Source organism: Lithobates pipiens, unplaced genomic scaffold (genome assembly GCF_037356315.1).
Source record: "Lithobates pipiens isolate NorthernLeopardFrog02 unplaced genomic scaffold, aLitPip1_a1.2 Scaffold_18, whole genome shotgun sequence".
NCBI lineage: Eukaryota > Metazoa > Chordata > Amphibia > Anura > Ranidae > Lithobates > Lithobates pipiens.
The window spans coordinates 499458444-499480526 of NW_027507758.1; the positions used below are offsets into that span (position 1 = coordinate 499458444).

The 22083-nt window shown below is 41.0% G+C and overlaps 1 protein-coding gene across 1 annotated transcript in view; it reads right to left on the minus strand.

The window, feature by feature from the left end:
• Positions 1 to 22083, minus strand: part of TF (transferrin) — a 78354-nt gene that overhangs the window by 44847 nt on the left and 11424 nt on the right. Inside the window, exons 2-4 of the mRNA XM_077488660.1 lie at positions 21237 to 21400; positions 9989 to 10097; positions 3313 to 3489 (exon numbers count right to left, since the gene is read on the minus strand). Of these exons, the coding sequence (XP_077344786.1) occupies positions 3313 to 3489; positions 9989 to 10097; positions 21237 to 21400 (450 nt within the window). The remainder of the gene's footprint in view (positions 1 to 3312; positions 3490 to 9988; positions 10098 to 21236; positions 21401 to 22083) is intronic.

A 22083-nucleotide genomic window follows, 5' to 3' on the forward strand; every position in this document is an offset into this window, starting at 1 on the left:
TGTGTGTTATATGCCAATACTTAAATTTTAGCTGCCTCGGAGGGGACAGGGAGAGGGCGTGGCGAGCGCCATCAGATTACATACAGTGAGAATCTCCTGTTTATTAGGCGGCCTCTGTAATAGGAAGTCCCGTCTCCAGGGCCTTCATTGGACCACTGTTCTGTCTATCATAGGTGATTCTCACTGTATGTAATCTGTCGTTTCTCATCTTGCCCCCCTCCCTGTCCCCTCTAGGCTGCAGATGGGCATCGATCAGGGTGCACTGATGCCAATGGTGAGGCTGCAGATGGCCACTGACCCTTATTTTGCTTCAAAGTTCCTTATTTAAAATGTAATTTTTTTTCCCCTGAAAGTTCCCTCTTAAAATGAATGTGCGTGTTATACGCCTGTGCATGTTATATGCCGATAAATACGGTAACTCTTTTCTCTCTCTTTTGTACAGAATTTCTTCTGAGTCCATCTCCAGCAGCCAAGAGACCGTTCACCTCATCCCAGTGACATTGATTTGTATGGTACACCTGAATCCTAGGAAGCTCAACTTTTTACATAACTTGTGCTTTATTCTTCCCCCAAGGCCTTACTTATCTTTCATGATGTTCAGATTGGGTCCCTATGAAGCCCCGTGCCTCAGGTTGGACAAAGTATTGGAATACTGGTCGCCAGGGCTGGACTGGGACAAAAATTTGGCCCTGGACTTCATCCAGACCAGCCCACTTTAATTTTGCAAACAAGCACAAAAACAGTATATAAAACTATACGTAATTGTGCAAAAAAACATAAGTAGCATAACATAAGGAGTCCTCACTAACCTCCTTTTATTATTTCACTTATTCTCCTCTATTTTTCTCATCTTTCTCACATCACTGCGTGAAGTTGAGGGCAAGCCGGGCAGCCATTACTTTGTCACTGAAACTGGCCCACTGAGCCGTCGACCCACCGGGAAACTCCCTGTAGTCCCAATGGCCAGTACATGCCTGCTGGTCGCTAGGGTAGGAGCCTAAGCACACAAGCTCCTTCACTACCAGGGCCTTTGCCAAGTCCCACCATTTCCCAACCAGCTGGCTGCTTTTGCACTTGACACTAGTACGGAAGTCATTAGCAATTGTAATATGACTTCCTTCGAATAGCTTCACTTAGACCCTTGCACTGCATCTTCCCTATCTTGTCTAGTCTCTGGGTATAAACCCTGTTCTGTGATACAGGAAGAATGCATCTCTTTAAGATTGTCCTGAAGTGACTTTAGACCAGGTCAAGCTGTATGTAACACAGTTCTATTTAAATATAACGAATGTACAGGCAATTCTTAATACACATCCTTCCTAATACAGGAAGTGCTTCCTTTTCCCAATAAGGAAGATGTGCTTCCTTGTGACTATTAGATGTTTCCTGGTGCCCCTGCACAGTGAGATAGTAATACCTTAAGTAAGTGATAAAGTCCTTTTAAAGTCCCTTAATTTATTATACAGTGGCATATACCCATATCCCTGGAAACCCAGCTAGGTTCCCACATGTAGTGGTTTCAAGCAAGATAATCACATCCTGGCACAGCCTCTATTTCCCTCCCATTCATGGAGCACAATTTAACCCTTGCCCTAGAGGCAGTTCCACTTTTAACAATTTTCCCCTGAAGAGGGCAATATTTCCAAACAGCCCCGGAAAACCTGGCCAGCAGTGTTAACCCTTCTCAGGGCTTACCATCTCTGCAGGGCAACTAAACTATACAGTGTAATTAACACACATTGCAATACAAGAACTTAACCAATACATATTAACTTAGAAACAAAACACTTAAAATAACATGGTACTTTACAATCACTTGTTTACATCCTCATGCAGCAGCTAAAATAGGAAATATCACTTAAATGACAAAGAACCAGTCCTGATCACTACTGTTACCCCCAGGATAAGTGGTGCCTATGGCACTCCCCTATTCCAATGCCTTTCTACAGTAACAAAACATGAACATTTGGCTGAGCTGAACACTGGAGCTATGGCAGTTCTGGCTGCTGTTAGATGTGTTGGAAGGGGGTCAGATCATGCTGACTTGCTAGGCTGCTCTCCTATGGACATCTAAATCAGGGTCACTATTGTAGTGAAAAATACAATGATAGTGAGCTTCAGCATCTGGCTTGTCTCAGGACAATGATGCTGCTGGAATGAGATGATCACTTGTAGGCAGGTGTGGGCTGTAATATATCCATCAACCACAAGGTGACACTGTGCTATTTCTTCAGGCTGGCAGGAGAGTATTGAGGACTAATTATTCCCTGTTATGGACTCCAGGGAGCCATCTTGGCGAGGACGGCAATCTTCTTGCATACCAAAATCTTAAATCAGAATTCCATATGCAGCACCCCCTTATATAGGTGCTAGGATTAGTTACATTACATTTTTGTTTGGTAAATGTAGCTTGCCTCACCGAAACCAGTGTGATAGCATTTATTGTGTTAGGCAAATCTAGCTCAGTGTTCTCAGCTGCTGCTAGTCTGATAGCTCTCTCTGCCCTCCAGACAGTTGTAGACTTCTCTGGAACATAGGTTTGGAGCTATGCACAGGGCAGTATTAATATTTATCCAGCCCCGGCCAATCCCAGGGTGCAGGGCCCTAAAGGCTGCTGGGAGTCTGTGTAAATACTCTAGGCCACTGAGCTTTTGTGTTTTTCCCTGCAGCCTGGAGAGCTGCTGCCTTCCAGGGCAACACAGACATGTGCTTGTTGTTTGTGAGGCCTCAGGTGGGTGATCTGGATGCTGAAACTACAGAGATCTGACTGAGGGCCTGTCTACTGAAGTTCTAGTCTGGTATCACTGGAGAAAGGTGTTGCATGGAAGTTGGAAGGACACAACCAACTGTCCCTGGACATTTTGCATTTTGTGAGTATAGACTGCTGTGAGAGCTCTTAGAGACTTTTAGGCTGCTGCCACCCCTCTTGTACTAGAGTGTCTACTATTGTACTGGCTGGTGTACTGAAGAGCTTAGTCTATATGATTCCTTTTTAAGGGACTCTGCTTTTGTTGCTCAAAAGAAGGAGTATGCATTTAACTGTTTCCACTACAAAGCCAAGTCCACAGTTTGCTATAAGCAAGGGCTTCAGCTCTTCAGAAAGGAGTTCATTGTCTACAAGCTGTACATAGTTCTGTTTTTGGAGTATCTGACTCAATTCTCTCAACCCTATCCAAGTTCTCAAAAAATAAAAACACCCCTAGAGTGGTCATTGAGGAAAAGTGTGGCTGAGATTGTGCGGATTTTTTGCTTATGTATTTGAAAACTTCAATAAACATATTTAAAAAAAAAAAAGTTTTTTTCCACATTTACCTCTCTGAGCTTCATCTTCTGTCCAGTTCAGTAGCTTTTTCTCATGAAGAACACTCAGTGGTGCATACCAGCCTGCCATGTGTCCTATTCCGGTGTGACATGATCTCTTGTTCTTCAGTTCACTAAACTTAAAGGTGCTTGATCTTTTTACCAGTGCAACTGCATAATAACAGGTATCTGTAACCAACACATATAACCTAATTTAATGTCATCTTCTTCAAAGCTGCCATGACCATTTCATTTTCATAAACAATTCATACTTGATTGAGAGCAAAGATTGCCAAAGGACAGATCGCATCTGACTAATCCTATCACAAAACATTCATTGGTTATCTGGAATAGATTTGGTAGTTCATGTAAATTACAATCAGTACATAATCCACTTCTTTCCTTTCTAGGGAATGCAGCTTTTTATCCTGCATGGACATTTCCGAAATCTTTTTCAGCATGGTCTTCTACTAATCTGACTAGATTCTATAAGCTATTATCCTCAAATACTTTTCAAACTATCCCTATGCTATGTACGAACTACGGGCTCTCAAACAATGAGATATTTAGATATCTACAAATTAAGAATTTCTATATGCCTCTTATTGAGTCAGGCTTAGCACTTAGTCAGATGTCTAAATTTGAGCATATTTGTATAAGTGACCCACATGTTAAAGGTTTAATTTCATATGTGTACCAAACCCTTATTACTACCCCCAATGAGGTAAAATAGATAAATACTGTTGCGCACAAACCTCGCCAGATGAACTAGGTTTAACTATAGAAAGCTGCTCACATATAAAAGTGTTTTATGTGGCGCTAACTAAAATACATAAATACTACTAAATGTGAACTCTCCAAAAATATGTAAATATATTGTTATAAATAAATAACATCTATAAGTAAAAATTCATACAGTGCATCAAAAAAAATGTGCAAAAAGGTAAAAATAGTGCAAAAAGGTAAAGTGCATAGAAATATCAATATGACAAAGGAACAATAGTAAAGTGCATAAAAATATCAATATGACAAAGTAATAATAATTGCATCAATCAATCAATCCGTGCGAAAGTGCAATGGTGTAAATCGCATAACACACAGTCATGCCAAAAGGATAAACATATTAAAAATTAAGGTTACTCAAAACCAGATATCAAGTGCAAAGTGCAAATAAAACTGTCCACTCCAAAAAATGTGCAATCAGTCCAAAAGATGATGGTAATCATGCAATGTGAAAAACAAGTGCAGGTTACACCGTTCCTCCACACTTCAGTGCTTCAAGTGCACCCTTGTTTCCCCCAGCCTCTCACCTCTAATCAAAGTCCCTAAGGACCGGATCACGCTTGAGGGGTGGTAGGTAAGTAATCTTCCACCTCCTTAAAAATACAACCTCCGGATCACCAGCTTATTTCCTCCAAAATTCACAATCCGGGTTATATAGAAGAGAATAAGGGGGCCGCCAATGTGTAGTATGGTTAAATTCACTTTTTATTATTAAAAATGTCCACACTTACATGCCAATCCAGTAATTCGCAGATGTAAACAATGGCACTTCCGGTCTCGGCCGCGACCGGAAGTGACGATCGACACCTAACTCCTTCCTGACGCGTTGCGTCACATATCACGTTACTTTCTCAAAGGGTACAGGGGTCAGGTGTCACACTTCCTTATATATGGTCCGCTCAGCTGTCACATTAATCATACGGCAGCGGAGCAGGCCAATCTCATTTGTAATATAACTTTCAGCTTGTCAATTTATCTTAATATTTAAAATATCGATTTTACTTTAAAACAACATATAATCTTATTGCATTAATAATAAAAAAACATGATTAAAACTTTTAAAAACGTAACTATTGTAAATAAATACCCAATGTGGCCATCTTGTGGATGAAATATAGAATGCATCACAAACATATGTAATAACACTTAGCAGTCTAACTGAGTGCTCAATATAGCCATCTTGTGGGTAAAAGCTATAAAATAAGTTGAAATGGTCTATAGCCAGAAGCATAATACTAAGGCCATCTAGTGGACACTTAGTAAATAGGTCAATCCATCAATTTTATATACAAGAAAAATCCAATATAAAAATTTTTTTTTTTTTATTTTAAACGCAATAAGATTATATGTTGTTTTAAAGTAAAATCAATATTTTAAATATTAAGATAAATTGACAAGCTGAAAATTATATTACAAATGAGATCGGCCTGCTCCGCTGCCGTATGATTAATGTGACAGCTGAGCAGACCATATATAAGGAAGTGTGACACCTGACCCCTGTACCCTTTGAGAAAGTCACGTGATATGTGACGCAACGTTTAAGGGAGGAGTTAGGTGTCGATCGTCACTTCCGGTCGTGGCCGAGACCGGAAGTACAATTGTTTACATCTGCGAATTACTGGATTGGCATGTAAGTGTGGATATTTTTAATAATAAAGTGAATTTAACTATACTACACATTGGCGGCCCCCTTATTCTCTTCTATATAACCCGGATTGTGAATTTTGGAGGAAATAAGCTGGGGATCCGGAGGTTGTATTTTTAAGGAGGTGGAAGATTACTTACCTACCACCCCTCAAGCGTGATCCAGTCCTTACGGACTTTGATTAGAGGTGAGAGGCTGGGGGAAACAAGGGGTGCACTTGAAGCACTGAAGTGTGGAGGAACGGTGTAACCCGCACTTGTTTTTCACATTGCATGATTACCATCATCTTTTGGACTGATTGCACATTTTTGGAGTGGACAGTTTTATTTGCACTTTGCACTTGATATCTGGTTTTGAGTAACCTTAATTTTTAATATGTTTATCCTTTTGGCATGACTGTGTGTTATGCGATTTACACCATTGCACTTTCGCACGGATTGATTGATTGATGCAATTATTATTACTTTGTCATATTGATATTTTTATGCACTTTACTATTGTTCCTTTGTCATATTGATATTTCTATGCACTTTACCTTTTTGCACTATTTTTACCTTTTTGCACATTTTTTGATGCACTTTATGAATTTTTACTTATAGATGTTATTTATTTATTACAATATATTTACATATTTTTGGAGAGTTCACATTTAGTAGTATTTATGTATTTTAGTTAGCGCCACATAAAACACCCCCCGTACCCCCAATGAGGTACTTCCTTCATATTCTGTTAAATGGGCACAGGATTTGGGTCGAATATTTAACAACAATGACTGGTCCAATATTTGGTTAGCTACTAAATCATTATCTCCCAACTGTTATGCTTTGGAAACTAATCTCTCTTTTAGAGGATCTATTCTTCAAAACGTTCTTTAAATACTGGTTGTGCTGAGCTAAGGTTAACCAGGAAAATAGTTTTACTTTTTAATTATACCTGCCCCCACCTGTTCAGAGCTTGAACCCATTTGGGGTGGACAGGTGGTCTGGAGGCATATTTCATTAATTCTCTTATATAGTTTGTTCCTAATTTAGTTCAGTACTTATAATATTATAGTATACAATCTCTATGTTACTTATACTTTCACTTATAACATACCTAATCTATGTGATCAATACCTGATTATAACTATATTGTTCATTTACGATACTCATGATATGATGCTCGTTATGATCTGTAAACTTCCCTTTTTTTTTCTTGAAATTCAATAAAAAGATTTAACAAGGAGAGCAAAGATTGCCACTATGTCCCCCTAAAGAACATATTTTAAAAATGCTGGGTTAAAAAGTTCTAGTGTATTCAATGGTTAGGCTTTCATTATTTATCCCAATGCAAATATTACAATTATTATTTATATCAGCTTTATAAAGAAGGCATGGCGAAGAGGTAAAGTTTCTCTCAGATTTTTATTTCTGTTTATGGAGATTTTCCCTCACTTCCTGTCCCTGTAATACCTATACAAGGAATGCTGCTAAAGAGTCACTGGAACAGGAAAGCATGGTTATGTTACCACCATATGCAGAGGTGACTAGTGAATTTAGTTCTGTTGGGTAGTAATCTGCCCAGGCTAATATATAGCATTTGGCTTCATGCACACTGAAGCTCATAAGTTTGGAGTTTGGGTGTTTTTTTTAACAGTCCATAAACTCCCCTCTATGTTAGCCTATGTGTCCATGCACACATGGACATTTTTGGACGTTTATCAGCAGTGGAGTTTATGGGCTGTTGTCTGAATGCCATAAAATCGCATTCTGACCACAAAAAACAACAAACGCTCATAAACGCCGAAAAATGCTCAAAAACGTGGCTCACCACCGTTTTTTATGTTTTTGATCCATTGAAAAAAAACCTCTAAAAAACGATGACACGGAAAAACGCTAATAAACGCTATTGCAAAAACTTTAAAAAACATTAAAAGACTCACTGCAAAGCTACTGGCATTTTTATAACATTATTTTAACGTCCAGTGTGCACGGAGCCTTTCACTTGTCTTTCGCTTAAAGTGATTGTAAATGCTACATTTTTTTTAAAGTGGTAAACATGATATACCCACTTGCTTGCTGTGTGCAATGGTTTTGCAAAGAGCAGCCCAGATCCTTCTCTTCTGGGGTCCCCCGCTGGTGCTCTTGGCTCCTCACCCCTTTCCGAATGTCCCCATAACAAGCGAGTACTCGTGCGGGCTTGATTCTGAGACGAGTTGTGTGTGTCCAATAGACAAACACAGCGCTGCTTAGCCCTGGCCCCCGATCTCTCCTCGCATTCTGTATTTGACAGCAGCAAGAGCCAATGGTGCAGTGGTGGCTGGTGGTCAGAATTTTAGAGGGGGCCCTAAACAGACCTGGGTCCCTCATTTAATGTGAACTGTTAGACAGGGTCAATTTGGTGTGTTGCAGACTGGTGGGTAAGTGATCTGGGAGTTTTTGTTTGTTTTTCAATGTAGGAATCTATGTTTGATTATCTGGAGGGCCACTGGAGATGCTGAAAACCACTACAGTGGTCCACAATACATACAGCTAGATCACAGACAGCTGTGATCTTCTGGGTGCTGCTCCTGCAGCTTTCCCTCCACATACTCTGGACCACTGCCATTCAGAGAATGCCTTTTAATTCTTTCAATGAATACATATGTCTCTGACTGGACAAGCTATGGAGATGGGGCAGATGACATCACAATCTTCACATTGTCCACAGGATACCTTGTATTCATAGAAAAAAATCCAAGTAAATGACCACTTGTGTTCAGTGTCAGAGACAACTCTACAATTAGGCGGTCACCTAAGGCCTCGTGCTCACATGGGCCTTGCAGCTGCCTAATTTGCCTATTGCAGTGTTTCTCAACTAGGATTTCCCAGATGTTCTGCAGCAAAGTCCCCAGAAGGCTCGTGGTGATCTACCCGTCAATCAAAAACAGCTGACGCCTGACGGTTAGATCGAGAATCTGCCGACATGCAGAGTAGCATGGGAAGCAGCTGTAAAAAGTCCTCTCTCATAGCTGCTGCTTCCTGCCGGCCCCTCCTCTCTTTTCGTCCATCCCAGGCCACAAACAATTTGGGATGGAGAAGAAGAGAGAAAGGGCCGGCAGAAAACAGCGCGCTATGAGAGAGGACTTATTACAGCCTCTTCCCAGGCTACTCTGCATTTGAAGGAAACTGCTAGGAAAAAGTGTAACCTGCTGGGCCGTACCCTGATGTACCATGTACCCTGCTGTGCCCCATAGTGTGCCCTGCTGTCCCGCATGTAATGTGCCCTATTGTGCCCCATAATGTGCCCTGCCGTGCCCCCCTGTAATGTGCCCTGGTATGTCCCATGTGCCCTGCTGCCCTCCCCTGTATTGTGTCATGACCGCCTGTGCTCTGCCCTGCTGTCCCCTGTACACTGCTTATCTCAAGTTAAACCCAGAACTGAGCATTTGTGCAAAAAAAAACAGCACACGTTTTATATAAAATAGGTAAGTTCTAATATTTGTTTCTATTATTTAATGCTATTTCTTAAAATAATTGTTGTTATATTACAGCTTGCTGATCATGCAAATGTTCCGTGAGCTATAGATCTGAACGCTAGGGGTTACGGCACACTTAAATTGTTAGCCCCACTCCTGAACCCCCAATGGTTGACTTACCCATGCCCCAGTTAATTTTTATTGCTTGAATTATTTTTCCCATTATGGGAGTGGGGCCTCATGTCTAAGTTTTGCCTAAGGCCTCACAAAGCCTAGAGCTGCCTCTGTTCAGTGTGCAGTGTTGAATCTTCTGGAGCTGCCCCTGGAAGATCACAGCTATCACTGCATGTAATGTAGGTTACTACTGTGATTGGCAACTACCCCAGCTCCCCTCTGGATATCAGATATGGATACTTATATTGAGCCAAGCTGGAACAATGTATGTATGGAAAAAATATAATTCCTGGAGTTCAAAGAGAAGTTTTCCTAATTTAAAGAGAAGAGATCTGAAACAACCTTCAGCAATCACTTAAAGACCAGTACCTGATCAGGAGAATTGTTGATTCATCACAATAGATCCTCCTGAATATGTATGTGGAATTGGCTAGTTTGCTGATAATTGTACTCTTTGGGAATTCAGACAATCAAGACTAATATGGTTCTCTGCAGTTTTTTCAAATGTAACTGGTTTTCACACCGATTCAGTCATCACTAGAGACCATTTTGAAAAAGTTTTTGATGATTTCAGATTGGCTGGCATAGGTTTCTACATTCTGTTGTCTTTAGCTTCTTTTCATTCTATAAAACATAAAGTATATTGGTACCTTTTTGTGATCCATAGCTTTCTGCCATGATTGGCTTCAGATTGTAGGGGTTTAGGGAAGCTTTAAATACATTCCCGCTGTCCACAGAAATTGCATCTGCTATTCCATCCTACAAATGAACACATTGTTATTAAAAAATTGTTCCAGAAATGTAAATGTACCAACATGCCATGTTGGAACTGATATGATGTTGTGGAAATTAAGCTGTAAGAAGTTGAATTACACAACAAGAACCCTTTGTAGCCAAGGCCATAAAACAGGAATCGCAGCTCTAAATAGGCCCCTGTTCCACAGAGAACCAGTATTGCCCCCCCCCCCCCCCGTGCCATATGTTGGCCATTAGCATTAACAATAAAGTAGAGCATGGTGGGCAGAGCAGTGTTGTAACAAGATTTCCCACAGAACATGCATGTGGCATAGATCATAGTGAAATATATCCCTATGTCTCCTGCTTTTGGCTATGAGATCTTGATCTGTGATGTCCCATCAACAAAAGCAAGTGATTTATAGGAAATAGTCCATGTGTTGGTTATCAGCTATACAGCTGATTTGGGACATCCTGTAATAGTACCTCTCCACTTGGTGTGCTCTGTTCTATTTTGCATGTTATTAGTGGGCAGCAAGGGGAAGGGGCAACAGGGAAGGTATCCAACAAGGAATCCTTGTCCAATCTCATACCATGGCTTGTCTAACTATAACGACTGCTTTGTCTGTGTTGCTTTGTTGCTGCTCTGTCTTTGTCAAAAACAGTTGGTGTGTAGTGATGGACGAACATCTAACGGGATGGTTTGCGAATGCGAAGGCGCACAAATGTTCGCGAACCGCAGGTTCGCGGTGGGTCCCATTCATTTTAATGGCAGGCGAACATTAAAAACCTCCAGGTCATATTTGCAGCCACAAAATACTTACTAGCTGTGCACACATAGTCCCACAACATGGACACTGACATACCAGAAGTATTAAGCAAATCTGCGATTGACAACGACAAGCATTCTTTTTTTATCTGTGAAATTTCGTCAATTCAGGAGCGTATGAAGGCCATGGAGGAGAGGCAAGGCCAGGCCAGGCTATGAAGGGGGTGCAGGAGATGATCCTGCTATTGGAAAAGTTGCCATAATTTTTTTTTATAAGTTATTGTAGCGGGTATCCCAAATTTAGGGGTGACCTGAGCAATAGTTGGCTCGGGTCTTCTAATTGTTTGGACTCTGGCTTGCTGCTGTTTCACCTGGCGTGCAGTTCCCCTTAGGTGTATAGGTGGTGCTGACACTTGTACCCAGTGTTGAACCACAGGTGATGGAGTGACTATTGGGTGTCCTCTCTCGGCAGCCATGCAGTGGGCGTGGCCTAACCGCTGTGCATGCCGGAAGAGGGTACAAAAGGGGCAGACCAGTCCTTAAAAGGACTTTTGTGGACCTATATTCGTTATCAATTTGTGTCGCTACAGTCTATCCCTGCGACACACACCAACCTCTTCCTACACTGACAAAAGAGCTGCAGAACCGCTCAGCAGTCACAATGCTGCACAGTAGAAATGCACTATACTATGCTTTCTATATTTGAAAGTATTTTATATGTGTATTTCACCCCTATATACTGCACAGCAAATAGTACACCTATACCAGTCCTTAAAAGACTTTTGTGGACCTAATAGCTAATGATTACAGACTGTCCCTGCTCCACACAGCAACCTCTCCCTACACTGACAAAAGACAGAATGTAAAATGGCAGCCAGATCAGGTCTATTTACAAGGTAGGGGGTATGTCCATGTGGTGAAATGTCTCAATTGGCTGTCATGTACCACATGATGGATGTGTCATGGGTCAAAGTTCTTCACAATGTAAAAGAATATGGCGGCCGCAAACAGGTACATATGTCCGCCGGTTTGGCGAATAGTGAACGCGAACGTGAACGCGGGGCGAACCGCAAGGCCATCTCTATTGGTGTGAACTTATTTTTACTGTTTGGGAGCTATCACAGTCAGTGAGGTATTTTTGCTGGTCAAGTCTAAGATTGATGAAAATGGCTGCAACAGGGAAAATGATTTTCAGTCAGACCTTCTCTCTTTTTAGGTAGGCAGGTAGGCAAGAAGAAAGCCATTGTTAAAAAAAAAAGCCATAAGCCCTGTTTGCAGTTAATGAGAAGCCATGTGGGGGACACAGCAAACACATAGAAAAAGGTGCTCTGGTCAGATGAGGCCGAAATGTAACTTTTTGGCCTAAAAGCAACATTTTCTGCTTTTCTTCAGCAGGGACAGGGGAGCTGGTCAAAGTTGATGAGAAGATAGATGGAGCCAAATACAGGGCAATCTTAGAAGAAAATCTGTCTGCAAATGACTTGAGACTGGGGCAGAAGCTCACCTTCCAGCAGGGCAACAACCCTAAACATACAGCCAGAGATACAATGGAATGGTTTAGATCAAAGCATACGCATATAAAAAGGGAAGTTTGGGACTTTAAATGAAGCACTTGGATAGTAAACGACAAAATTATTTCATTGGACCATATTAATTTATTTAATTGAATGTTCAAAGGAACTACTCATTATAAATAAGTCCAATTGAAGATATATATAAATAATGATACAGAAGAAACATAGTATATGACATAATGTATAGTATCCACAAGTAATCATACATAACAGTAATAGATAAGTTGGTTAGGTAATATGGCAAAATGATGCCCATGACAGCATATCCGACATCAACACATGTATGCACATGATAGAAAAGCATCCCATAATTGTAAACAAAATTTGTAATAAATGGTCAAGGACTTCTAAATAAGTAATTCGAAACTTATAAATGTGGTTTCGTATACAGGTATAACCCGAGCATCAAAATACAAAGCTCGACGCGTTTCGTGGGTATCTCCCCACTCATCAGGAGCAGATGCTACCACAGAGTTTCTATAAAAAAATAAAAAATAAAAAAAATTATACAAATAATATACTGACCAATAAATTAAGATAGTAAGTACATAAAACTATGTTATGGATAGATATTTTGGTTAGGGCAGACTCACCAGTCCAGGCGTCAAATGCAACGCACAGCGATGGGCGCCAGGCGGGCCAGGGACAAAACCCACTATGCGGGCACTGAGGCGGCAAATAAATGGATACGATATCTGGCACAGAAGAAGTGTATCAGCATGAGAGAGTGTGCTAAATGGTGTTAATACTAAGAAAAGTAAAAGTGAAAAATAGAAAAATCAGTCCACAACAAACTTCGCAAGATGATGCACACAAAGCAGAGTGAAGATGAGTAGGGGTTATATAAAAAATAGCTGACATATTGAAAACAGAAAAAGTATGGAAGGGTTGAAAAGAATGAGTGTGTAGGAGTGTGTGGGAGTGTGAGTGCAGGGGATAAGATTAATGTGATAATGAAGAGTAAGGTAAGTGTAGGTAGTAATAACCAAAGAGGGATAATTGATAAACGATAAACACAGGATATGTCAGTAAGGATAAAAAGAAAGAAAAAAAAAAAAAAAAAAAAAACAGATGAAAAAGGTGGACAAGTATGTACCATGATAACGATCCTGGAACAACAGCCGGCTGACCAGCCAACTGATGTGTTCAAGCCCCATACAGAGAATGGCCAGACAAGCAGCCATCCCCGAGGGGGGTTTAAATATGCCGCCAACGCCATGTGCGTGAGACTGGGTGGGAGGGGCCGTGCCCAGCCCCGGTCATCAACCAGCGACAGGCACGTTAACCCCCTCCCTTCCCGGAAACACGGAGAATGGAAAGACCGAAAACGCCGGCGTGATGTCGTTCAAACGAACGTTACATGCACGGCGTAGATAACATGGCGTTGATGCGCAGAGTGGAGTCCGCCCGAACCTCCCAATCAAAACGAAAGGGGAGGAGGGGAGGACCCGCTGGCGCATCACAGTGCCCACAAGAAAGAAAAGACCAAGTACCGCCCAACCTCCCAATCGCCTCATGCGGAGCACAATAGGCCGGCCAGTGGGTATACGTCAAACCTTAATAACTGAATATCCATCTACGGCATATTAAACGGTGTCGGTAAATGCTGTCATTATACAGTATGTGCATGAATAGAAGAATATAATAAATATATGTAGATACAAACAATTCAGTATCAAGAAAAACACTATGTTGACAGTTTTGACACAGGGAAGGTAGGGGAACACTACCAAACCCTTTTTTATCCAAGTGCTTCCATCCCGGTATATATGAAATATAGACAACGGAGGGGGAGAGATTTGGGACTTTAAATGAAGTACAGTTAAGTACCTCCATCCCGGTAATTAATACGCATATAAAAAGGGAAGTTTGGGACTTTAAATGAAGCACTTGGATAGTAAACGACAAAATTATTTCATTGGACCATATTAATTTATTTAATTGAATGTTCAAAGGAACTACTCATTATAAATAAGTCCAATTGAAGATATATATAAATAATGATACAGCCTCAGTGCCCGCATAGTGGGTTTTGTCCCTGGCCCGCCTGGCGCCCATCGATGTGCGTTGCATTTGACGCCTGGACTGGTGAGTCTGCCCTAACCAAAATATCTATCCATAACATAGTTTTATGTACTTACTATCTTAATTTATTGGTCAGTATATTATTTGTATAATTTTTATTTTATTTTATTTTTTTATAGAAACTCTGTGGTAGCATCTGCTCCTGATGAGTGGGGAGATACCCACGAAACGCGTCGAGCTTTGTATTTTGATGCTCGGGTTATACCTGTATACGAAACCACATTTATAAGTTTCGAATTACTTATTTAGAAGTCCTTGACCATTTATTACAAATTTTGTTTACAATTATGGGATGCTTTTCTATCATGTGCATACATGTGTTGATGTCGGATATGCTGTCATGGGCATCATTTTGCCATATTACCTAACCAACTTATCTATTACTGTTATGTATGATTACTTGTGGATACTATACATTATGTCATATACTATGTTTCTTCTGTATCATTATTTATATATATATCTTCAATTGGACTTATTTATAATGAGTAGTTCCTTTGAACATTCAATTAAATAAATTAATATGGTCCAATGAAATAATTTTGTCGTTTACTATCCAAGTGCTTCATTTAAAGTCCCAAACTTCCCTTTTTATATGCGTATTAATTACCGGGATGGAGGTACTTAACTGTACTTCATTTAAAGTCCCAAATCTCTCCCCCTCCGTTGTCTATATTTCATATATACCGGGATGGAAGCACTTGGATAAAAAAGGGTTTGGTAGTGTTCCCCTACCTTCCCTGTGTCAAAACTGTCAACATAGTGTTTTTCTTGATACTGAATTGTTTGTATCTACATATATTTATTATATTCTTCTATTCATGCACATACTGTATAATGACAGCATTTACCGACACCGTTTAATATGCCGTAGATGGATATTCAGTTATTAAGGTTTGACGTATACCCACTGGCCGGCCTATTGTGCTCCGCATGAGGCGATTGGGAGGTTGGGCGGTACTTGGTCTTTTCTTTCTTGTGGGCACTGTGATGCGCCAGCGGGTCCTCCCCTCCTCCCCTTTCGTTTTGATTGGGAGGTTCGGGCGGACTCCACTCTGCGCATCAACGCCATGTTATCTACGCCGTGCATGTAACGTTCGTTTGAACGACATCACGCCGGCGTTTTCGGTCTTTCCATTCTCCGTGTTTCCGGGAAGGGAGGGGGTTAACGTGCCTGTCGCTGGTTGATGACCGGGGCTGGGCGCGGCCCCTCCCACCCAGTCTCACGCACATGGCGTTGGCGGCATATTTAAACCCCCCTCGGGGATGGCTGCTTGTCTGGCCATTCTCTGTATGGGGCTTGAACACATCAGTTGGCTGGTCAGCCGGCTGTTGTTCCAGGATCATTATCATGGTACATACTTGTCCACCCTTTTCATCTGTTTTTTTTTTTTTCTTTCTTTTTATCCTTACTGACACATCCTGTGTTTATCGTTTATCAATTATCCCTCTTTGGTTATTACTACCTACACTTACCTTACTCTTCATTATCACATTAATCTTATCCCCTGCACTCACACTCCCACACACTCCTACACACTCATTCTTTTCAACCCTTCCATACTTTTTCTGTTTTCAATATGTCAGCTATTTTTTATATAACCCCTACTCATCTTCACTCTGCTTTGTGTGCATCATCTTGCGAAGTTTGTTGTGGACTGATTTTTCTATTTTTCACTTTTACTTTTCTTAGTATTAACACCATTTAGCACACTCTCTCATGCTGATACACTTCTTCTGTGCCAGATATCGTATCCATTTATTTGCCGCCTCAGTGCCCGCATAGTGGGTTTTGTCCCTGGCCCGCCTGGCGCCCATCGCTGTGCGTTGCATTTGACGCCTGGACTGGTGAGTCTGCCCTAACCAAAATATCTATCCATAACATAGTTTTATGTACTTACTATCTTAATTTATTGGTCAGTATATTATTTGTATAATTTTTATTTTATTTTATTTTTTTATAGAAACTCTGTGGTAGCATCTGCTCCTGATGAGTGGGGAGATACCCACGAAACGCGTCGAGCTTTGTATTTTGATGCTCGGGTTATACCTGTATACGAAACCACATTTATAAGTTTCGAATTACTTATTTAGAAGTCCTTGACCATTTATTACAAATTTTGTTTACAATTATGGGATGCTTTTCTATCATGTGCATACATGTGTTGATGTCGGATATGCTGTCATGGGCATCATTTTGCCATATTACCTAACCAACTTATCTATTACTGTTATGTATGATTACTTGTGGATACTATACATTATGTCATATACTATGTTTCTTCTGTATCATTATTTATATATATCTTCAATTGGACTTATTTATAATGAGTAGTTCCTTTGAACATTCAATTAAATAAATTAATATGGTCCAATGAAATAATTTTGTCGTTTACTATCCAAGTGCTTCATTTAAAGTCCCAAACTTCCCTTTTTATATGCGTATTAATTACCGGGATGGAGGTACTTAACTGTACTTCATTTAAAGTCCCAAATCTCTCCCCCTCCGTTGTCTATATTTCATATATACCGGGATGGAAGCACTTGGATAAAAAAGGGTTTGGTAGTGTTCCCCTACCTTCCCTGTGTCAAAACTGTTAACATAGTGTTTTTCTTGATACTGAATTGTTTGTATCTACATATATTTATTATATTCTTCTATTCATGCACATACTGTATAATGACAGCATTTACCGACACCGTTTAATATGCCGTAGATGGATATTCAGTTATTAAGGTTTGACGTATACCCACTGGCCGGCCTATTGTGCTCCGCATGAGGCGATTGGGAGGTTGGGCGGTACTTGGTCTTTTCTTTCTTGTGGGCACTGTGATGCGCCAGCGGGTCCTCCCCTCCTCCCCTTTCGTTTTGATTGGGAGGTTCGGGCGGACTCCACTCTGCGCATCAACGCCATGTTATCTACGCCGTGCATGTAACGTTCGTTTGAACGACATCACGCCGGCGTTTTCGGTCTCTCCATTCTCCGTGTTTCCGGGAAGGGAGGGGGTTAATGTGCCTGTCGCTGGTTGATGACCGGGGCTGGGCGCGGCCCCTCCCACCCAGTCTCACGCACATGGCGTTGGCGGCATATTTAAACCCCCCTCGGGGATGGCTGCTTGTCTGGCCATTCTCTGTATGGGGCTTGAACACATCAGTTGGCTGGTCAGCCGGCTGTTGTTCCAGGATCGTTATCATGGTACATACTTGTCCACCTTTTTCATCTGTTTTTTTTATTTTTTTTTTTTTTTTTTTCTTTCTTTTTATCCTTACTGACACATCCTGTGTTTATCGTTTATCAATTATCCCTCTTTGGTTATTACTACCTACACTTACCTTACTCTTCATTATCACATTAATCTTATCCCCTGCACTCACACTCCCACACACTCCTACACACTCATTCTTTTCAACCCTTCCATACTTTTTCTGTTTTCAATATGTCAGCTATTTTTTATATAACCCCTACTCATCTTCACTCTGCCTTGTGTGCATCATCTTGCGAAGTTTGTTGTGGACTGATTTTTCTATTTTTCACTTTTACTTTTCTTAGTATTAACACCATTTAGCACACTCTCTCATGCTGATACACTTCTTCTGTGCCAGATATCGTATCCATTTATTTGCCGCCTCAGTGCCCGCATAGTGGGTTTTGTCCCTGGCCCGCCTGGCGCCCATCGCTGTGCGTTGCATTTGACGCCTGGACTGGTGAGTCTGCCCTAACCAAAATATCTATCCATAACATAGTTTTATGTACTTACTATCTTAATTTATTGGTCAGTATATTATTTGTATAATTTTTATTTTATTTTATTTTTTTATAGAAACTCTGTGGTAGCATCTGCTCCTGATGAGTGGGGAGATACCCACGAAACGCGTCGAGCTTTGTATTTTGATGCTCGGGTTATACCTGTATACGAAACCACATTTATAAGTTTCGAATTACTTATTTAGAAGTCCTTGACCATTTATTACAAATTTTGTTTACAATTATGGGATGCTTTTCTATCATGTGCATACATGTGTTGATGTCGGATATGCTGTCATGGGCATCATTTTGCCATATTACCTAACCAACTTATCTATTACTGTTATGTATGATTACTTGTGGATACTATACATTATGTCATATACTATGTTTCTTCTGTATCATTATTTATATATATCTTCAATTGGACTTATTTATAATGAGTAGTTCCTTTGAACATTCAATTAAATAAATTAATATGGTCCAATGAAATAATTTTGTCGTTTACTATCCAAGTGCTTCATTTAAAGTCCCAAACTTCCCTTTTTATATGCGTATTAATTACCGGGATGGAGGTACTTAACTGTACTTCATTTAAAGTCCCAAATCTCTCCCCCTCCGTTGTCCTTAGATCAAAGCATATTCACGTGTTAGAATGGCCCAGTCAAAGTCCAGACCTAAATCCAATTGAGAATCTGTGGCAAGTTTTGAAAGTTGCTGTTCACAGACGCTCGCTATCCAATCTGCCTGAACTTGAAATATTTTGCAAAGAATGGGCAAAAATATCACTCTCTAGATGTGCAAAGCTGGTAGAGACATCCCCAAAAAAACTTGCAGCTGTAATTTCAGTGAAAGGTGGTTCTACAAAGTATTGACTCAGGGGGGCTGAATACAAGTGTGCACGCCACACTTTTCACATATATATTTGTAAAACATTTGGAAAACTATATATAATTTTCCATTCACTTCACAATTATGTATAACTTTGTGTTGGTCTATCACAGTGATGGCGAACCTTGGCACCCCAGATGTTTTGGAACTACATTTCCCATGATGCTCATGCACTCTGCAGTGTAGTTGAGCATCATGGAAAATGTAGTTCCAAAACATCTGGGGTGCCAAGGTTCGCCATCACTGGTCTATCACATTAAATCCCAATAAAATACATTTATGTTGTTGACTGTAACTGTGGAAAATTTCAAGTGGTAGGAATACTTTTTCAAGGCACTGTATATATTCAGAGACTGTTCATTTCTGAAAGAACCTTGGTTAAGAAAGGCTGCTGTAAAGTACTGCATGATATAAGCATTTTACAAATAAAACAACACAGAGCTATTGATAGTTCACATAGCTGATTGAAGCTTTGTTAACTTTGAAAATGATGTGTAGGAGCAGGGGCGTACCTAGAGCATTTGGCACCTGGGGCAGATCCTATATCTGGCACCTAACCACCCCTCCACCCCCCCATAGACTGTGAAGAGATGGTCAGAGATTGCCGTTCTAGGGGGCCTCACACAAAAGATCACTCTAATCTTACACTGGATTATTAGGTTTCAACTCACAGGGAAGAGAACACGTATAGTTCAATTCTGATTTAGAAGATTTTTGTCTGCATATACATGTTATTTTCCTGCCCCCCGACCCAGTCCATGTCACAGATGTTGGTTTTCAAGGTCAGTGTGACAGGGCCCAGGGCAAAGCTGCTGAACACTCTGCTGTATCATTTGTGGCGTACCCAGTACTGTGTAGGAAGGTCAGTTAGCCCAATGGTAGAGCAGCCCGCGCTGTGACTCCTCAGTCCCGCCGCTCAGTGATGATCCACCCACCCAGCCCCCTCCAAGCCCTTGCTAAGCCTGCCCAACTCTTGAGTCTTTCCCAACGAGCCTGCCTGAGCCCAGCCTGCAGTTTCAAAGTAGGTGTGCGGCCATATTTTTTGCACTGCTCCACCTGCAGATACCAGACCAGGAGCCTGTAGTGGCCCGGCAACCCCGGCCCACCGGGCAAGTGCCTGGTGTGCCCTATAACTAATCTAGGCCTGCCTGCCACCCCTAAGTTTCACCAGACTGACAACCTCTTAATGTGTGGCACCCAGGGCTGACTATCCCCCCATTGGTACGCCACTGTGCAGGAGATTTTAATAAAGATTTTCTATTTGTTAAACCAAGCTCAAAGCAGTAGTAAACTGTTATTATAAACTTGTATGTGAATATCTTATAAACGTGTTCCATTTCAAAGATTAATTCACATTGGTAACAGCTGATGACATCACCCGTGCATGTGCAGTAGCCCCTGCTACAAATAGCTGGAGAGCAGGAACCCATTAGGGAACCAAGTGAAAATGGCAGTGGTGACAGCTCAGTGCTGGAGAGCTCTAACCAGTGGTGCCTGGTAGGTTCTCCTTTTCACCCCCCACTGAAATGCCCCCCCCCCCGCACAGGCGGTCCGGCACTTACCCACTCGTGTGGTGGGGCTGTGATGTCCTTTCCTCCTCTCTGGGAGTGCGGGCAGTGGCCGCAGCAGCTCAGGGGTCCGCTCCTCCAGCTTCCTCTGCTGTGTGTTTCCTCTTCTGCCAAAGCGCTAGGCATCCAATAGGCTTTGGCCAATCGGGAAACAGGTCTCACAGACCTGTCTCCTAATTGGTGAGACAACTGGGTGGGTTCAGAGATCAATGCTCTGCGCACAGAGGACACCCTTTTTTGAAGCCTATTAGAGCCTCTGACTCTAATCAGGTGCTTCAAAAAAACACCCCCCTATTGGAATCCATGGTCCAGCGCCACTGATATGTAGCTGAGGCTGGACGCATGGATGCACAGATAGGGGAGGCGGCACCCATGCCCCCTTATGGATGGGCCGCCACTGGCTTCAACTGAAAGGTAAGTCTGTACTCCATACCAGCAGAATATGACCTCAATCTGCAGGAGATCCATTAAAAAATATTTTTTAGCGTTTACTAAAACTTTAATTAATATAATTTCCCGAAAACACTTACTTTAATAGCAGTGAAGCACTCTTCCACAGTGGATTTCTTCACACAGATAAGCGTGAGGTCTGGAGCCTTACAAGATTTTGTCAGCTCTTTACACTTTTTATATTCACTTATTGATGTCACACACCAGCCAATGTGTCTTGCTTTGAGAGCAGCGAGGGACAACTCTTAAAGATAAGAGAAATACAATTACTTATGCTGTCAGGGATTATTTTTCACTTTCAAAAGGTTTAATTAAGAAAAATGAAGTACTGTTTTTCATCTGTTTTTGCATTTCTGTTGATCTCTTGCATCCTCTTCAAGCCACTTCCTGTGTACATGTTTTTATTCCATTATTGGCTGCACATAGTTACATAGTAGGTGAGGTTGAAAAATGACATAAATCTGTCAAATCCATCCCATGTGTGTGATTATATGTCAGTATTACATTGTATATCCATGTATGTTGAGGTTGTTCAGGTGATTATCTAATAGTTTCTTGAAACTATAAATTCCCCCCCCCCTGTTGAGACCACCACCTGTGGAAGGGAATTCCACATCCTTATAAAAAGAATAGTGGTGCGCTGAATTAAATATCCATGAAATCAATAATATCGAAGTGAATGTGCAAAATCAATCTGAAACGGAATTGTTGAATAACAGAATATAGTGTAGAACTTATAAAAGCAAATAAGGCACATATCAATACGTGAATAACCAATGTAAACTGGTTAATGAATAAATCAAGCAAGAAAAAATTCCAAAGGGAAAGAAAATTAATATGAGCCTGCGTGCTGGAAAATCTCTGATTATATAAAATGTGATCCCAAAGTGTCAACCGGTCGTACAAAAAACACAAGCGTATTTACGC